This window comes from Rhipicephalus microplus, chromosome 3, assembly GCF_043290135.1.
Source record: "Rhipicephalus microplus isolate Deutch F79 chromosome 3, USDA_Rmic, whole genome shotgun sequence".
Lineage (NCBI taxonomy): Eukaryota > Metazoa > Arthropoda > Arachnida > Ixodida > Ixodidae > Rhipicephalus > Rhipicephalus microplus.
The window spans coordinates 79286470-79300283 of NC_134702.1; the positions used below are offsets into that span (position 1 = coordinate 79286470).

The 13814-nt window shown below is 44.3% G+C and overlaps 1 protein-coding gene across 1 annotated transcript; it reads left to right on the forward strand.

Annotated features, from left to right (window-relative positions):
* Positions 1 to 1786: 1786 nt before the first annotated feature.
* Positions 1787 to 9426, forward strand: LOC142803244 (uncharacterized). The gene is made up of 5 exons (XM_075888356.1): positions 1787 to 1991; positions 3437 to 3793; positions 4769 to 5356; positions 6951 to 7313; positions 9144 to 9426. Exons 1-5 carry the CDS (start codon positions 1833 to 1835, stop codon positions 9189 to 9191), a joined length of 1515 nt encoding a protein of 504 aa, XP_075744471.1. The 5' UTR covers positions 1787 to 1832; the 3' UTR covers positions 9192 to 9426.
* Positions 9427 to 13814: the final 4388 nt, after the last annotated feature.

Consider the following 13814-nt stretch of genomic DNA (forward strand, 5'->3'; position numbering starts at 1 on the left):
ACTCTCATCTGTTCAAAATTGTTAGGATTTAGGTGCAAAAATGTAAGGCCAGGCATAGCTTTCAGGGTGACGTTGTTGCAATCTATTTCGTACGCATTCTTTACAGGCTCGATGGAAACCTGAATTTTTTTTTTTTTTGGCAATACCATGGGTACCGCGTCAGGGGCGAGCTCCGGTTTCCCACACGGGATCCTTCTCCATTCACAACGTGCACATAGTCTGTGATAATACACGACGGCTCAAAATGAAGCTCACACACGGCACATGTTTCGTCCAGGCTCTTGTCTTGGCGGAGCGAGTTGCGCTCCCCCAGTTTTCGCTTCTCGTCGTCTTTTGGCACAGAAAACAGGGACGGCTGCCGACCTTTCGTCCACTTGTACCCTGTCTGGCACCCCGGGGCAAAGCAGTGGCGTTGCCGTTTCCGCTTCGCATTTCTGCTCAAACTTCAAAAAACCAAACGACACCCATGCACACCGAGAGCTGTTTACGCGCCGAGGAAGCCGCTGCCGCCGTTCCGCGGCTAGCCGCTACTGCCATCCCACGCGACTGCAGCGCCGCCGCCTGCATCCGAGACTTTCTACATTCGCCGCTTCGTTGCTATGCATGGCGCGTGCGGCTCCTGAACACACTACCCAAAGGCCCCTCTAGTGCACTGTACGTGTGCGATCGCACTGAAAAGCCGCGTGTTCGAAAAAAAAAAGAAACAAGTTTGTGTTACGTTTTTTCATTGCCCCTCCCATCTCTCCATCTTCCGCTTCCGGCTCTTTCGTCGGGACGAGAAGACAGAATGCAATTGCAGCGTGTGACAAATCTTTGTAACTTCGCTCGTACTGGACGGATGCCTAAAATGTTTTCCGGAGTTGAATTTTGGAAGCAGTAAGCTCATCAAGTGAATGAATTACACGGTTATTTAAAATTGTGTTTCAGTGCCCCTTTAAGAAAATGCAGAATTCTGACCAATACGACTTCACGTTCAGACCATTGTCTTCGCCAGGAAGAAAGCTCGTCACGTGATCTTACGGTCCGACGTAACACATTTGCCACATTGGCTCTGCGTGCTCGATATCGCTATGATCGGCGCCTTGGCTTTTGTTATTATCCAATATTGCTTGTTTTTGTGCTTATTTAATAAATGAGAGTGCCATACATTATCGCGCCTTAGAACATTTTCGAAATACGCAACAGTCCTTATGTTGGTATTTCAATGTTTAATTAACTAGCTCTCAGAATTGGGTCATTTGAGAGTTTCAGTTGCCGGATATTTCCGCCATGGTTCATATTCTGACAGGGCCTGACTGCCATATCATTTTCGTTTTTAAAGATAGGCATTGTCTGAAAACACGCTCTTTACAGAGGTTGAATTTAGTAACCGAATTTCTCAACCACCTTCACGGTAGAGATGATATGCTTTATTCTCGAGTAGCTAAAACCAGAAATGCGGCTTGGTCCATTAGTAGGTCGAGTACGAAGCTGGCCTTAACTGTGGCAGTGAAAACATTTGGAATTGGCTGCTATAAGCATCGCACGGGTTTTTGTGGATCTGCCTCATGCTTCCCAAGAGCTCTAGGTCTCCTTTTTAAAAAATTGAGATTATCTTAGCCTTCTGCCCACATTCGGGCACATTCGTTGTGTGTATATATATATATATATATATATATATATATATATATATATATATATATATATATATATATATATATATATGCGTCTTTTGGGGAACTAACAAAAATGCTGCAACAGCCTCCTAGCATTTGCTTGTGTCATTTCACTGCAGGGAGTGGTGGATAGAAACGACTCCGGAGGGACCACAGTCCAGTTTAGTCCCGAAAATCATGGTTACCATGGCTCCCAGAACCACGGTGTTCGCTTGCTGCCCGAAAGATTCCGACCCCTACTTGGTTCGTCTAGTGACAACAGGTGGTGACCCGGAGGCCCCCGTCGCTTGCCTGATTAGCTTCATCAAGCGCTTCTGCGGGGCCGATTATTATAAGGTAAGCAAGCTTGCAATATTCAAATATTTTCCTATGGTGCGTGGAGGAAGTAGAAAAAGGAACATAAAGTATTTAATTGGACGCCCCTTAAGAAACCTGAGTATAGACAGGTGCCGGGGTCACTGACTGAAAATCATTAAGTCAGTCTCGTATGCACCGCCATGTATATAGGCCACTATATTTGAGTGTAGCATGTTTTTTGTGTATCACACAACTGTTGGTTTATAAGGCGTACTAGTTCGGGCCAGGTGTTATCTATTCATCGTCGTTATTGCGCACCATTTCATCTTCTAAGTCATTGTCTTCTAAGTGGTGCACAATCGCGTAAGAATTAGGAGCAGAAGATCTCAGTGCAAAACATGTCTAGTGATAATTGCAAGAAAACAGAGTCAGTTCAAGTAATATTACAGCAACGTGTCCCTGCTTATACTTTTCGCCCTGTATTAATCTTTGTCTCCCTATAAAGGTTTAATGAAAAAAAAAAATACACCTCTTTGGTCAAGTGCAATGGAATTTTGTAGAGTTTTGTAAAAAAAAGGTCACCACATATGCTTCAGCCGACAGGACGACGAAAACCATCTTTTCTCTCTTCTCAATCGATGTTGACCTATGAACACTCCCGCACTCGCCTCCGAAACCATTCTTGAAAACTAACGTGATTCTGATATACGTCGTGTAACGATTACCTTCTAAGTTTCTGGGCCTCAAGTTGTTGGTGTGCCTTAACTCAAAATTAATAACGATGCTTTCTCACATACGCATAAAAACAGACGCACAGTAAGCGCAATGTTGGCGCTTGTGTGCGCGTATCTCGTTTTATTTCAAGGTAGTGTAGTCATTGTTCTGTGTTGTTATATGTTACGTCATCACGATGTCACAAGTTCAGACAATCCATGATGACGTGCTATGATGACGTCATTGCTTCGTGATGATGATTTCTTCAGTATCTTTTGCTGACGCCGTAAACTTGGGTCGCCGGGCAACTTTTGCGTTCTAAAAAGCGTGCCAGGATCTCACCTTACTAACTTTAGCAACACCTTGGTATGATCAGTGTTTAGTTTACTGAATGAATAACATGGGTGAGTTAAGACTTACCGCTTGAAAGCAGAGAGGTAGGGATTGATCAATCGAATATGTATTCTACTGACTATTGTATCAAGTGATTTCCGTGGAGTTGTACATGAAAGGAACGATTGAATGTACAACCCAAGAACACGGCGATACAATATTGCATGCATGCAATTATTGGGATATTATCTTGTATTTGTATATCAAACACTTCCTATCGAGTTTGTCTAAAATGGAAAGAATCGATTGTATTTTTACCAACCGAGATCGAGGTCCATGTGCCATCACGCTTTTACGCAAATTGCCGGTCAAGTTTGACCTGTAAGGCAAGACGCCGAAAGTAAAACGCGTCGAACTCTTCTCTGAATTACACGTAGGCTCTGCAAGACAGCGACGAGGATGATCTGTGGCTGGAACAGGTGGCGATTGACAGCATGGTGGGTAGCCGAGATCTGCATATCGGGATGGCTGGATCGGAGCGCGCTGCCACGATAGATGACGAGTACGTGCTGTTCGGGGTGCTGCTGTGCAACCTGAACTCCAAGACCATCTTCAACCAGGACTGGTTCCGAGACCGCGCAAACGACCTCGTTGCGCTTTTTCCAGAGGTTTCTATACCACCACCAGTGCCTCTGTACAGTGAGTCCCAAGCAGATGCACTTGCCGCCTTCGAAAAACAATGGCCTCACACTACAGCACACATCATCCGCATTATCATCGAAGGCCATTTCAGTGTACGTATCGTTTGATGCTGATCAGTCATAGAATGAATCTCTTGGCACCACGTGACCCCACATGAAAGGAGGCTCGTGTCCGTGATTTTCAAATTGCTAAATATATTCAAGAATGATTTTGATGCGGTTCACTTAGTTTTATATTCGGTTGTGCTATGCTTGTCTACGCAGTCTAAATTCTGAAAAGCACTCGCAATGCACTGAAAGCATCACGAGTGCTTGAACTATTATTTCTACAAGCTTTAATCAAAGACTTCATGTGCTTCCAAGAATATAATGCTGAGCTCAATGTGAAGACATTGCGAATGTGCTTAAAAATCATGTAATGCAATGCACGCAAGAAGAAAAAATCTCCTGGGCAGCGATCGTTATCAGCAACGTGGTACCTTTTGCACGTAATGTTAAAGCTTGACCAATTTTGTTATTGCGATCACCGCTACAGTGTTTATATGTATTACAACCGAATGATGAATAGTTAAGCTACTAATTTCCCCCTTTCGAATAAACACAACAGGAATACTACTATGTCACAGTTAAGAAAACGTAAAGTTATGAGCATACTGGATCGAATTATTTGCAGCCATGGCGTAACACTGTGGATCTTCTTCTTACGATATGAAGCCAATTGTTGCAACTGCACAATTAAGAACAAAGCATAAGTTGAAGAAGAGATAAAAGAGAACCGAAAGATCTGGCGGTGTGTTGGTATCCTTGTTCCGCTTGCATAAGGTGGATGATAATCAGAATCCAAAGGGCGAGAACATTGTTATCCTTATCATTTAAGTTAAGCATATGTTACTCTGTGTGTTCCTTCCTGCCATATATTCTTAAGGCACCACTGCTACTTTGAAAAATTAAACAAAACACTCCGATGACACGTGAACATTAATTCCCCTTTTTGTTTTCCGCCTTTATAGTTACAACTAGTGGCAGTCAGAACTATCTCATTCACGCGTCCCCTTTCCCATCACACAGGGTCCATTGAAGCGACTTCAAGGATATGTCTGCGCACAGTGGAGCACTGCTGTTGTCATCGAGACTGGGCCGGTCAGCACACCTGAACATCCAAAGAACATTCAGGTTCAAGAGGCAAATCAGCCAGAAGCAACCGGGCTTCTTTTCCAAGAACAACCCCTGAAAGACACGGCATCCGTGGTTGCCACGGTGCCACAAGCCCCGGACGCTGCCCACTACGAGGCTCCTGCGGCGCAAAGCGCTCTGCAGACCACCGAAACCAAGAAACCTTTTCTGTCAGCGCCCCAGGAACCCGCCTTACCCCATAATTTTGTGGTACAACAGCCGCGACAACACTACGATTCCGACCCCACCATTGATGGTCCACACAGAGAGGTGCTACCCATAGCTACCGTGGTGTTTGTAAATTTGGACCTCCGCACGTTCAAGTGGACCTCTATGCCCGGTCAAGCGGTGTTCGTGTTCCCGTCGCCACAGGACATAGATCCAAACTGGATTCGCCTGGTGACAAGGAACTCAGACCCGCACACCATCATTGCTTATCTACTCGGCCTGATAGAGAGGGTTGGCAATGCCGATTTCCAGAGGGTGAGTGACAGCTTTTGTAATTTTTGTGGTCATAAAGTACGATATGGTAGCAAAGTATGGTCATAATATAAATATCGTTAGATTTATCCACCCCAAGTTATGCAGTCCCAAAACGTGTATTATTGTACATATAGAGCTCACTACAATGAATTTACCGTGATTCAGATATGAGAACTCTGGCCCTACCAAGTTTATTTTTTTTCAGTTACACATCAAATTTACAAGCAATTTAAGTAAGCAGTTACCTAATTCATTTAGAGGCATTATATTTTAACGTAGAAAAGGGACCGAAATGTTGTATGAGGCAAGTTTTAAGAAATAGAGAACTCTGCAGCTCCGAGGCTGCCGATCGTATCAGCCATACATTTCGCAATATTGCATGAAAGAGAAGACGAGTATATTGTGTTATTTTCTAGTTTAAGACGGCTACGTGAATCTATCAAGCAATTATTGAAATGAGCAATAGCATCTAGCATTACCTACTTATTCGTTTCAGAAAATATTGGTTTTTATATTTTCAGTAATGTTAGTTTTTCGAATACGGGTTCCAATGGGAACCGAAGTGCATCAAATAAATTTTGAGAACATTTTGAATATGGATTATCCGTTTTAAGCCTTTGTTCAGACACGGGTGTGTCTGAAAGAAAGGTCCCCCAAACAAGATTGCACGATAAGAAAATGTTGGATACGCATTTACAGTCCGTTTTCTCGAGTTGATCTCAGGTTGCTTGCGTGTAACTTCGCACGCATGCAACCTGAGGGAGGGCAGGTATGCTTCTTTATTGTTTGTTTAAGGCAGTCTTGAATTTATCGTTTGCCTATCCGATTCTCTGGTGGGGTACGTCATCCTGCATTTACTTATTACAGTTAACCACATATGCATGGACACGCAAGCGAATTTTGTTCGCATAACTGTCTATCCAACACCATTACTATAAAGTCAATCGCAGTGATGTGAACTGGGCATCAGTGCCGTATATTTTGTTCATTTCGCAAATACAGTCTCCATCGTTATGAACTGAGCCGCACTAGGATAGTTTAACCCCGTCAGTACATGTACATACTTGCATATCCACGCATGTAATCACGCTGGCTAATTGAGAAGTCACTTGCCAATCTTTCTGACATTACTCTGTCATCGCATTTTACATGCACGTGCTGCGGTGTTGTAATTGACATTCCTTATGTGTACGAGCACCTTCAATGAGCTAGGTGTTCATGTAAGCACTCTGAGAGGTATTCTATATAAACATCCATAAATATCGGCTGCCTGCTCGAGCCGGCATTTGAACGAGTGAATTCGCCCTTTTCAAGGTCGCATTCTAGCCTAGCAGAAAAGAAATCCAGTTGTATAAAAGTGTGCTTGAGCACTGATCCTCTCTTCACAATTTTTTTTTATCGCAAACTTTCATCTTCAGCTTCCTGTCATTTGTCGACTGGTATTCCAGTTTCTTTTAGCGTGTGTATCGTTTCTCTGAACTATATTAGTGGGGCTTTTATTGCTTGCTGTACACAACGCCTATCTATACTGAGAACTTTGATAACGTAGTGGCAATAAAATTGCGCACTGACAAATTGCGCTTTTTCCTGTCAGATTGTGAATGCCGCCGCAAAGGAGGGCTTAAAACTGGAGCAGGTGCGACTGAGTCGGAGGGACATTCGTCTTGACCTGAATGGCCTGTTGACTGACTCGGAGCCAGCTCCGACAAAAGATGATTTCCACGTGCTTCTAGCCATTCTGCTCTGCATTTTGTCCGGCCCGCGTGGCATCGACATGAACCGCCGTTGGTACCAGACCCACGTAAAGGACCTTATGGAAATCTTCCCGGAGGTTTCGGCCGAGGTGACGGTGCCGCTGTGGCACAAGGCGCAGGCAGACGCCATCTGCGCCTTTGGAGACAGGTGGCCTTGTACCCGGGCAGCGATCCGCAGCATTATACTAAAGCGGACATTCACGGTACGTAGTTTCATGCTATATTCTTCAGAGTGAAAGCAGCTTTCTTGCAGGAGCAATTGTTGCTGGGAACAGTCACCAAAAGAATTCTAGGACAAACTGCCGTGATTTAGAGAAACTCAAGAGAAACAGTGACTTCCGTCAGGTTGAACAACTGCACTCCGAGAACATTCATGCAGCATGGAAAGCTAACTTCATTGACCAAATCGAGGTTGAAGTTTAATTTTCAAACTTTGCAGCCAAAATACGACAAAACATCAACATGTATTTTTCATATTGTTATGACATATTATCGGTTAAATGTTTCTTCTGAAACCTCGTATGCAAGGTCTATAACAGTGACAGGTGACAATGTACTTCATTTTTATCGATTAGAAGCCACGTATGACCCGTATAAACGCTTTCTATGACTTCGAAGTGCTCTGTGCAGCAAAATGCAGATCCTGTGAAGTTGGCGGGTGCGGATGAATTCAGCAAGACGCTACTGCAACGCAATTAAAGAACATGTTCTGTACTTCTAGAACTTTACTCAGTGGCAACGGTTATTGAGATGGTAATTATAACTGTGCTCTAATTCTAGAGAGCACCGACGACAGTTTACTCTGTCAGCTGAGAATAATAGTTCACTATATCTAGAAGACAACACCAATCCAATGTTACAGGGCCAGTATATTCTAGGCACTATACCCATGTTGTCCGAGAAATGGAACGTGCCTGGACGACTTCTACGTGACGAGACGCCACCCTTCGTCGAGAAGAGAAAGCTACAATAAGCAAACGTAACTGTAAATTTTGTTTAGCCCATTTCAAGGTCAAATGAAGAAAAAAATGACTAGTTGCATTGAGTGTTTGAAGAAGCGTCTGCTTGAGCGCAGACGACCATTCCGGCGATATCCGACCTATCCGAGGAATTTGTAGAGTCGTCATCTAGCTTGGACAGCAAAGTATCGTGCATCGTTTTCGTCTGCGATGCCGTCTTCTCGAAGCTGTCGGATGGACGCTTTTGAAACACATCGCGGTAACAGTTGCGACACAATTATTTTTCGCACATCTTGTGTATACTTTGTGTTTCAGCAGCGCGTTGAGTGTTGAGTTTTAAGGTTGTTAGTTCGAGCTCGTCCTGTTTGTGTTCTTTTCAACGTTCTTTTTTCTTGAGAAGCGCGCTGAACACTTCGATCTATAGTGGCCGTTCTTCGCGTTTCAATTTCTTTGAGTAACATTCATGTCATCACTCTTGCGGCAAAACTGATTTTTTTATTATATTTTCAACATCATCTTCTCCACTAATCGGCTGAATATTATTGTGCATACAGAACGCTGTCTCGTTATATTGCGAAGTACTTTGGGTACATATTACAATCGTGATGCTGTGTTTAGCCTTGCGCGTGTTCTGCTGTAAGTGTTCAACTGATATACAACACAGAACCGAAATCTTCAAGAAAATAACGATAGTACGAAGAAATCTTGCCACTTTAAAAGCTGCTGATAATATTCATTTGAGCTACTTCCTTATTTCATCTACCAAATAAGCCTTACCTTGCCTGACATAGTTTGACAGTTTGAATACCAAAATTCAGCCGCAAAACAAAGCGACCTAAATGTTCAATGTTAGATGGAGAATATTTTACTGGTGGGCTCTTGGTATTCTCGTTTCATCACTATTGCAAACTGTAAACAACATTAAAGATGAGAAATCGATGTCGTCTTCTAGTTTTTCTATCGCTAGTTTTCAAGATGGCACCACCTATCTGTATACATTTTATTTGATCTCATGCACGGCAAGTAGTCCTTTCAATTTAACTAATACCCGGTGCCACTCTCCCATTTATGCAGGGCGCCATGCAACGACTGCAACGTTATGCCTCCTCGTCCTGGGAATGAGGTCTGGACGGAAAGACGTTCTGCAAAACCGTCTAGTCAATGAAAGTGCAGAGACACGTCATGTTGCCAGCGAAGAAGGATTCCCTCTTGTACTGGATTAGGCGAATGGGCATTCGCCTATTCTTTCGGGACTATCGCTCCTAATCTCTCTTTCGCACCGGGGTGTGATAACCAGCCAGTGACCAACTTTTCAATGTCAAGTGCAACCATGCTGGATTTGCCGCAATATACTCGCTTTACGCATCGACAATGACTGAGTTGCCTTTGCCTTGCTATATGGTTGAAGAAAATAAATTCTTTTTTTTTTGTGCTATTGTACAAATTACTGCAGACATGTTTTCCTAACATCTTTTCGGTGTCTGCTGGAAGAAACGGTTCACCGCATGCTCACGGCAGTTAAGCAGACCAAGACATCTGGCTCGTGCCCCTACACCTGCTCCTTCCAGTGTGGAAGTCACTGCACATTTTACAGCAAAAGCTATGAGATCCGCCGCCACAGTAGTGTACGCAAAATAAAGAAAAATAAATAAATTGACTAAGTAGGAAATGGGAGAAGTTTTACAAGCCCAGTGAAGCCTACATGGGCCTTATCATGTTTTTCGAAGTGGCTATACTGAGCTTGAAGAGATGTAGTGGCATGACCGGTGGGGCTTGCCCGGTTTTGCGGCGTATGGCCTCCGAGATTGCGGGCGTGCGGTCACCGTGCGCCCAGGATTTCCGAGACCACGTGCGCCGTCCCTTTACGCTCTGTGTGGCTGATAGGGTGATAGGGCACTGCTTCTCCTCTTCATACCAAGGAGCCATCATATGTGCGCCGCCTCAAAGGAGGCGGTGCAGATACAAGCGCTGACTATAAGAGCTGAACGTCATTGTTATTTCGAAGGAACATGCAGGTATAAATATGCCGAATTACGTATGCGGATCAGATATCGTGCATCACATATGTGAATGAGATATCGCACCACTTACTCAGCAAGAAATCAGAGGTGGCGGTTCTTTTTTTCCGCTCCTATTAAACTGTCGAAGATATGCAAATGAACTTGTCCTGTGAATAAGAATGAAGGCTGTAATATTAAGCATAGCAACCCATTACCAGAGCGTGCTAAACATGTGGTGTATGACATACCCCTTTCATGTGGAGTGGAATACGGAGGAGAAATGGGAAGATGACAAACTGGGATAAATGTGCGTCAGCTAGAGTATCATCAGAACACATTGTTCAGATTGTTGCATTGTTCAAATCTTTGGTGACACTGTTGTACTCACTAGAACGTCATGGGAAAAATGAAAGGTTGAATATTGAAGCTTTGGCAATCGAAAAAAAAGGCGATCAGCAAACCTTCAATTTCGTTATCCACAAAGAAGTTATCATTATTGATAACTTCTTTGATTGATTACGCGTTATTATGGTCACAGGACGCTTTCGACAGCATGCATTCGCGTATGGTCACTTCTGCATATTAATACACGTTTCTTCGAAATAAAATTCAGTTTTTAGTCAGCGCTTTTTTTTTCATGTGTCCCTTTTTCATCAGTGAGCTGTGAGCTAATGTGCATGATTATTATGCGCACATCAAGGCTACCTAATTTCATAGTGTGTGTGGCAGCGGTTTGGTGCGGATGGCTGCGCCCAATGTGCACGCCATATTAACGCTGGCTGCAGTCTTGAATGTCTTCAGTGTTGGGAGCACCCGTTGTGCTTTAGTGCGTTCTCGCGTGGGTCGTGAGGGCCACGCGTGCAACCCGCGGCATGGCGAACAGGTTGACATACTGATTGATATGTGAAGTTTAACGTCCCAAAACCACCATGTGATTATGAGAGACGCCGTAGTGGAGGGCTCCGGAAATTTCGACCACCTGCGGTTCTTTAACGTGCACCCAAATATGAGCGCAAGGGCCTACAACATCTCCGCCTCCATCAGAAATGCAGCCGCCGCAGCCGGGATTCGATCCCGCGACCTGCGGGTCAGCAGCCGAGTACCTTAGCCACTAGACCACTGCGGCGGGGCTAAGCGGACATACTCGCACCAGTGATTCGCTCCGGGTTGTCGTACGGGCTACCCGAACGGGCCAAAAGCGTCGCTGTTCGCCGCATCGATGGATGACGACCTGCGAAAAGAGTGGGAGCGCAACCTTCACAAGAAATATAAAGCTTCCAGCATTCCTTCGGCAGTATGCGAGCACCACTTTTAAGTGCACTTCGTTATGCGTGACTAAGTTCCCATCATAAACGGCAACGAGGTGCGGATTCCAAGAGGAATTAGCACTTAGTTGCCGTTTATGATGTGGTCGGATGTGTGGATTTCCGCGAGGAATACGCAATTCCAGATCGCAAGAAAGAGCGCAGGTGCAAATTTCGCAAAATCCGGTTCCTCAAAAAGTCATTTTAAATTACGCAAAGTTTGGGTGCTATTGATTCACCAGTGGCCCGGCTCATTCGACCACTACCAGAAATGTGTAAATAATGAGTAATTGCGTGTGCAACATTGCTTTGTTGCAGATAGCAGCACCTATATAAAATCAAAATCGGCATTATTACGTGACGAAAATCCGCGACAACCGTAGCCTGGTGCGCCGTATGAAAAGTTGCATTGGTGCCACCTCGTGTCATCCATGCCACAAAAGGCCGCCTGTGCCAGCCGTTCGTGCCACTATAAAGGGGCTCTCATAAGAAAACCACTGCGAGTTAAGCCCTTCGCCTAGGAATTTCAAACCTGCCATTGTTAACTACTAACAACTGGTTCGACAACCGGGACACGCGTATATTTTCACCTCCCACACATCTCTTCCTTATTTTCTTTTCATTCACGAAACACCTGTTCCATCTTCACTTGTAGAATTTGTCACACAGCCCCCCCCCCCCCCCTCACACCCAAGTATCCAATGTTGCCCCTCGTCCTCCATTGTTAGAATGAAGGAGAGGGTACGAAGTGTAGATACGCTATAGCGCTAAAGAATTCAGTCCTGTTCGAGCGTTGAGGAAGACAGGTCCGCTTGTCGGAACGTCGGCTTTACAGTACCCCTGTTTACGGATTTTTCATCAGAAGCTTCCATCTTCCCCTTCCTACCATTATGCGGTGCCTTGTCACTCAACTGCTGCCTGTCTATGTGTGCCAGAATACAAGAATCAAAAGGCCCATTATTCCAACAAGCTTAGGCAGGCGTAGAGTGAATGCCCTATACCATGACCAAAGAGCATTAGCAAGATGGCAAAGGATAAATTTGAGGTCCCACTGTAGAGAGCTCAGCTGAGATGACATGCAGGCTTTCGGTTGGCTGGAGGAACACATACCAATCCTATATTTAATCAGGACAATGTATTTAAATACAGCAACTTGCATTATTATTTTCAGCCACCGCCTTTGTAATGTTCCCTCGCTCAGCAGTACAAGAGTGACCACTGCATAGAAGTCCCGGCGCTCGTAAACTGCTTAGTCGTTTTTTTTTTTTTTTTGAATAGTGGCCGTATATGTTTGCTAACATTCTCGGTATTCATTTTCTTGGAGGCAGCTCTGACATTTTACTTTATATATAGCAAAGAGAATGCACAACTCCCGTCGCCGTGTAACGTAAACGCGAAATGCGACCGCTGCGTGAAGCATAAACAAATCAGCACTCCTACCCGCATAGCGCCGTCGCGTAGCAAGGGTGGCTAGTGTTACTGTATATGCTACCTTTAGGTATCATATACAGTATATGCTACCATATATGCTATATACAGTAACTCTAAGGGCGGCCCAGGGCGACTATATTATGTCCCTCACACTGGCTTCGGGCGAGATGGCAGGCCACACATGCTGTTAGCGACCGTAACCGCACTGCTGTTAGCGCATGCTTTTCGGTGTTAGGACTCTATGGGAAAAGGAAGCGCTAACAGCACTTGCTTTTCCCATGGAGTTCTTAACAAACAAAGTTGCTTGGTATAACATAAATAACTGTCTCAAACAGCACTCGACAGTGAAACTTCAAGCTAATAAAGTTGATATATGCGTCAAATTAAAAAAAAACATTAATAGGGACTTATGGGCGCCTATAGGCACAAACACCCAAAAAGGCATTTATAAGGACAATAAAAATGCCATAAATGTCCTTCTTAGCCTATAATTCGCATTCATATATCAAATTTGCGCGATAGGAGAGCAAAGAACAAAATAACCTTTTGCCTATAATCCGGCCTCTATAGTTATATGGTACATGCTCCATCGCTGACCCGCAGGTCCCTGGATGTAATCCCTGTCGTATTTTCGATGTAGGCGAAAATACTCGAAGCCCGCGTGTACATTTATTTAGGTGCAGACGCACAGTGGTAAAACTTCCGGAGCGCCCACTACGGCTTCTCTCAATCAAATTGTAGTTTTGGGATGTTAAACTCAATCAATTGATCATTAACAACAACGTTTTAAGGCTGTTCGCGGATAACCTCAATCCAAGAATAACTTGAGTTAACTTTCTTCCTTGATTTTCAGCAGGCTTCTGTGGTTGAAACTGCGCATTCAGCTGAAGCCGTCTACGTTACCGGTAAAGAACAGCGAGAATGCATTTCGGTCGGGCTTTCGGTTTAAAAGAGCAATGCCGACAAATTTTTCATTTGTTGTTGTAGCTCTCAGATAGATCTTTAGGCGT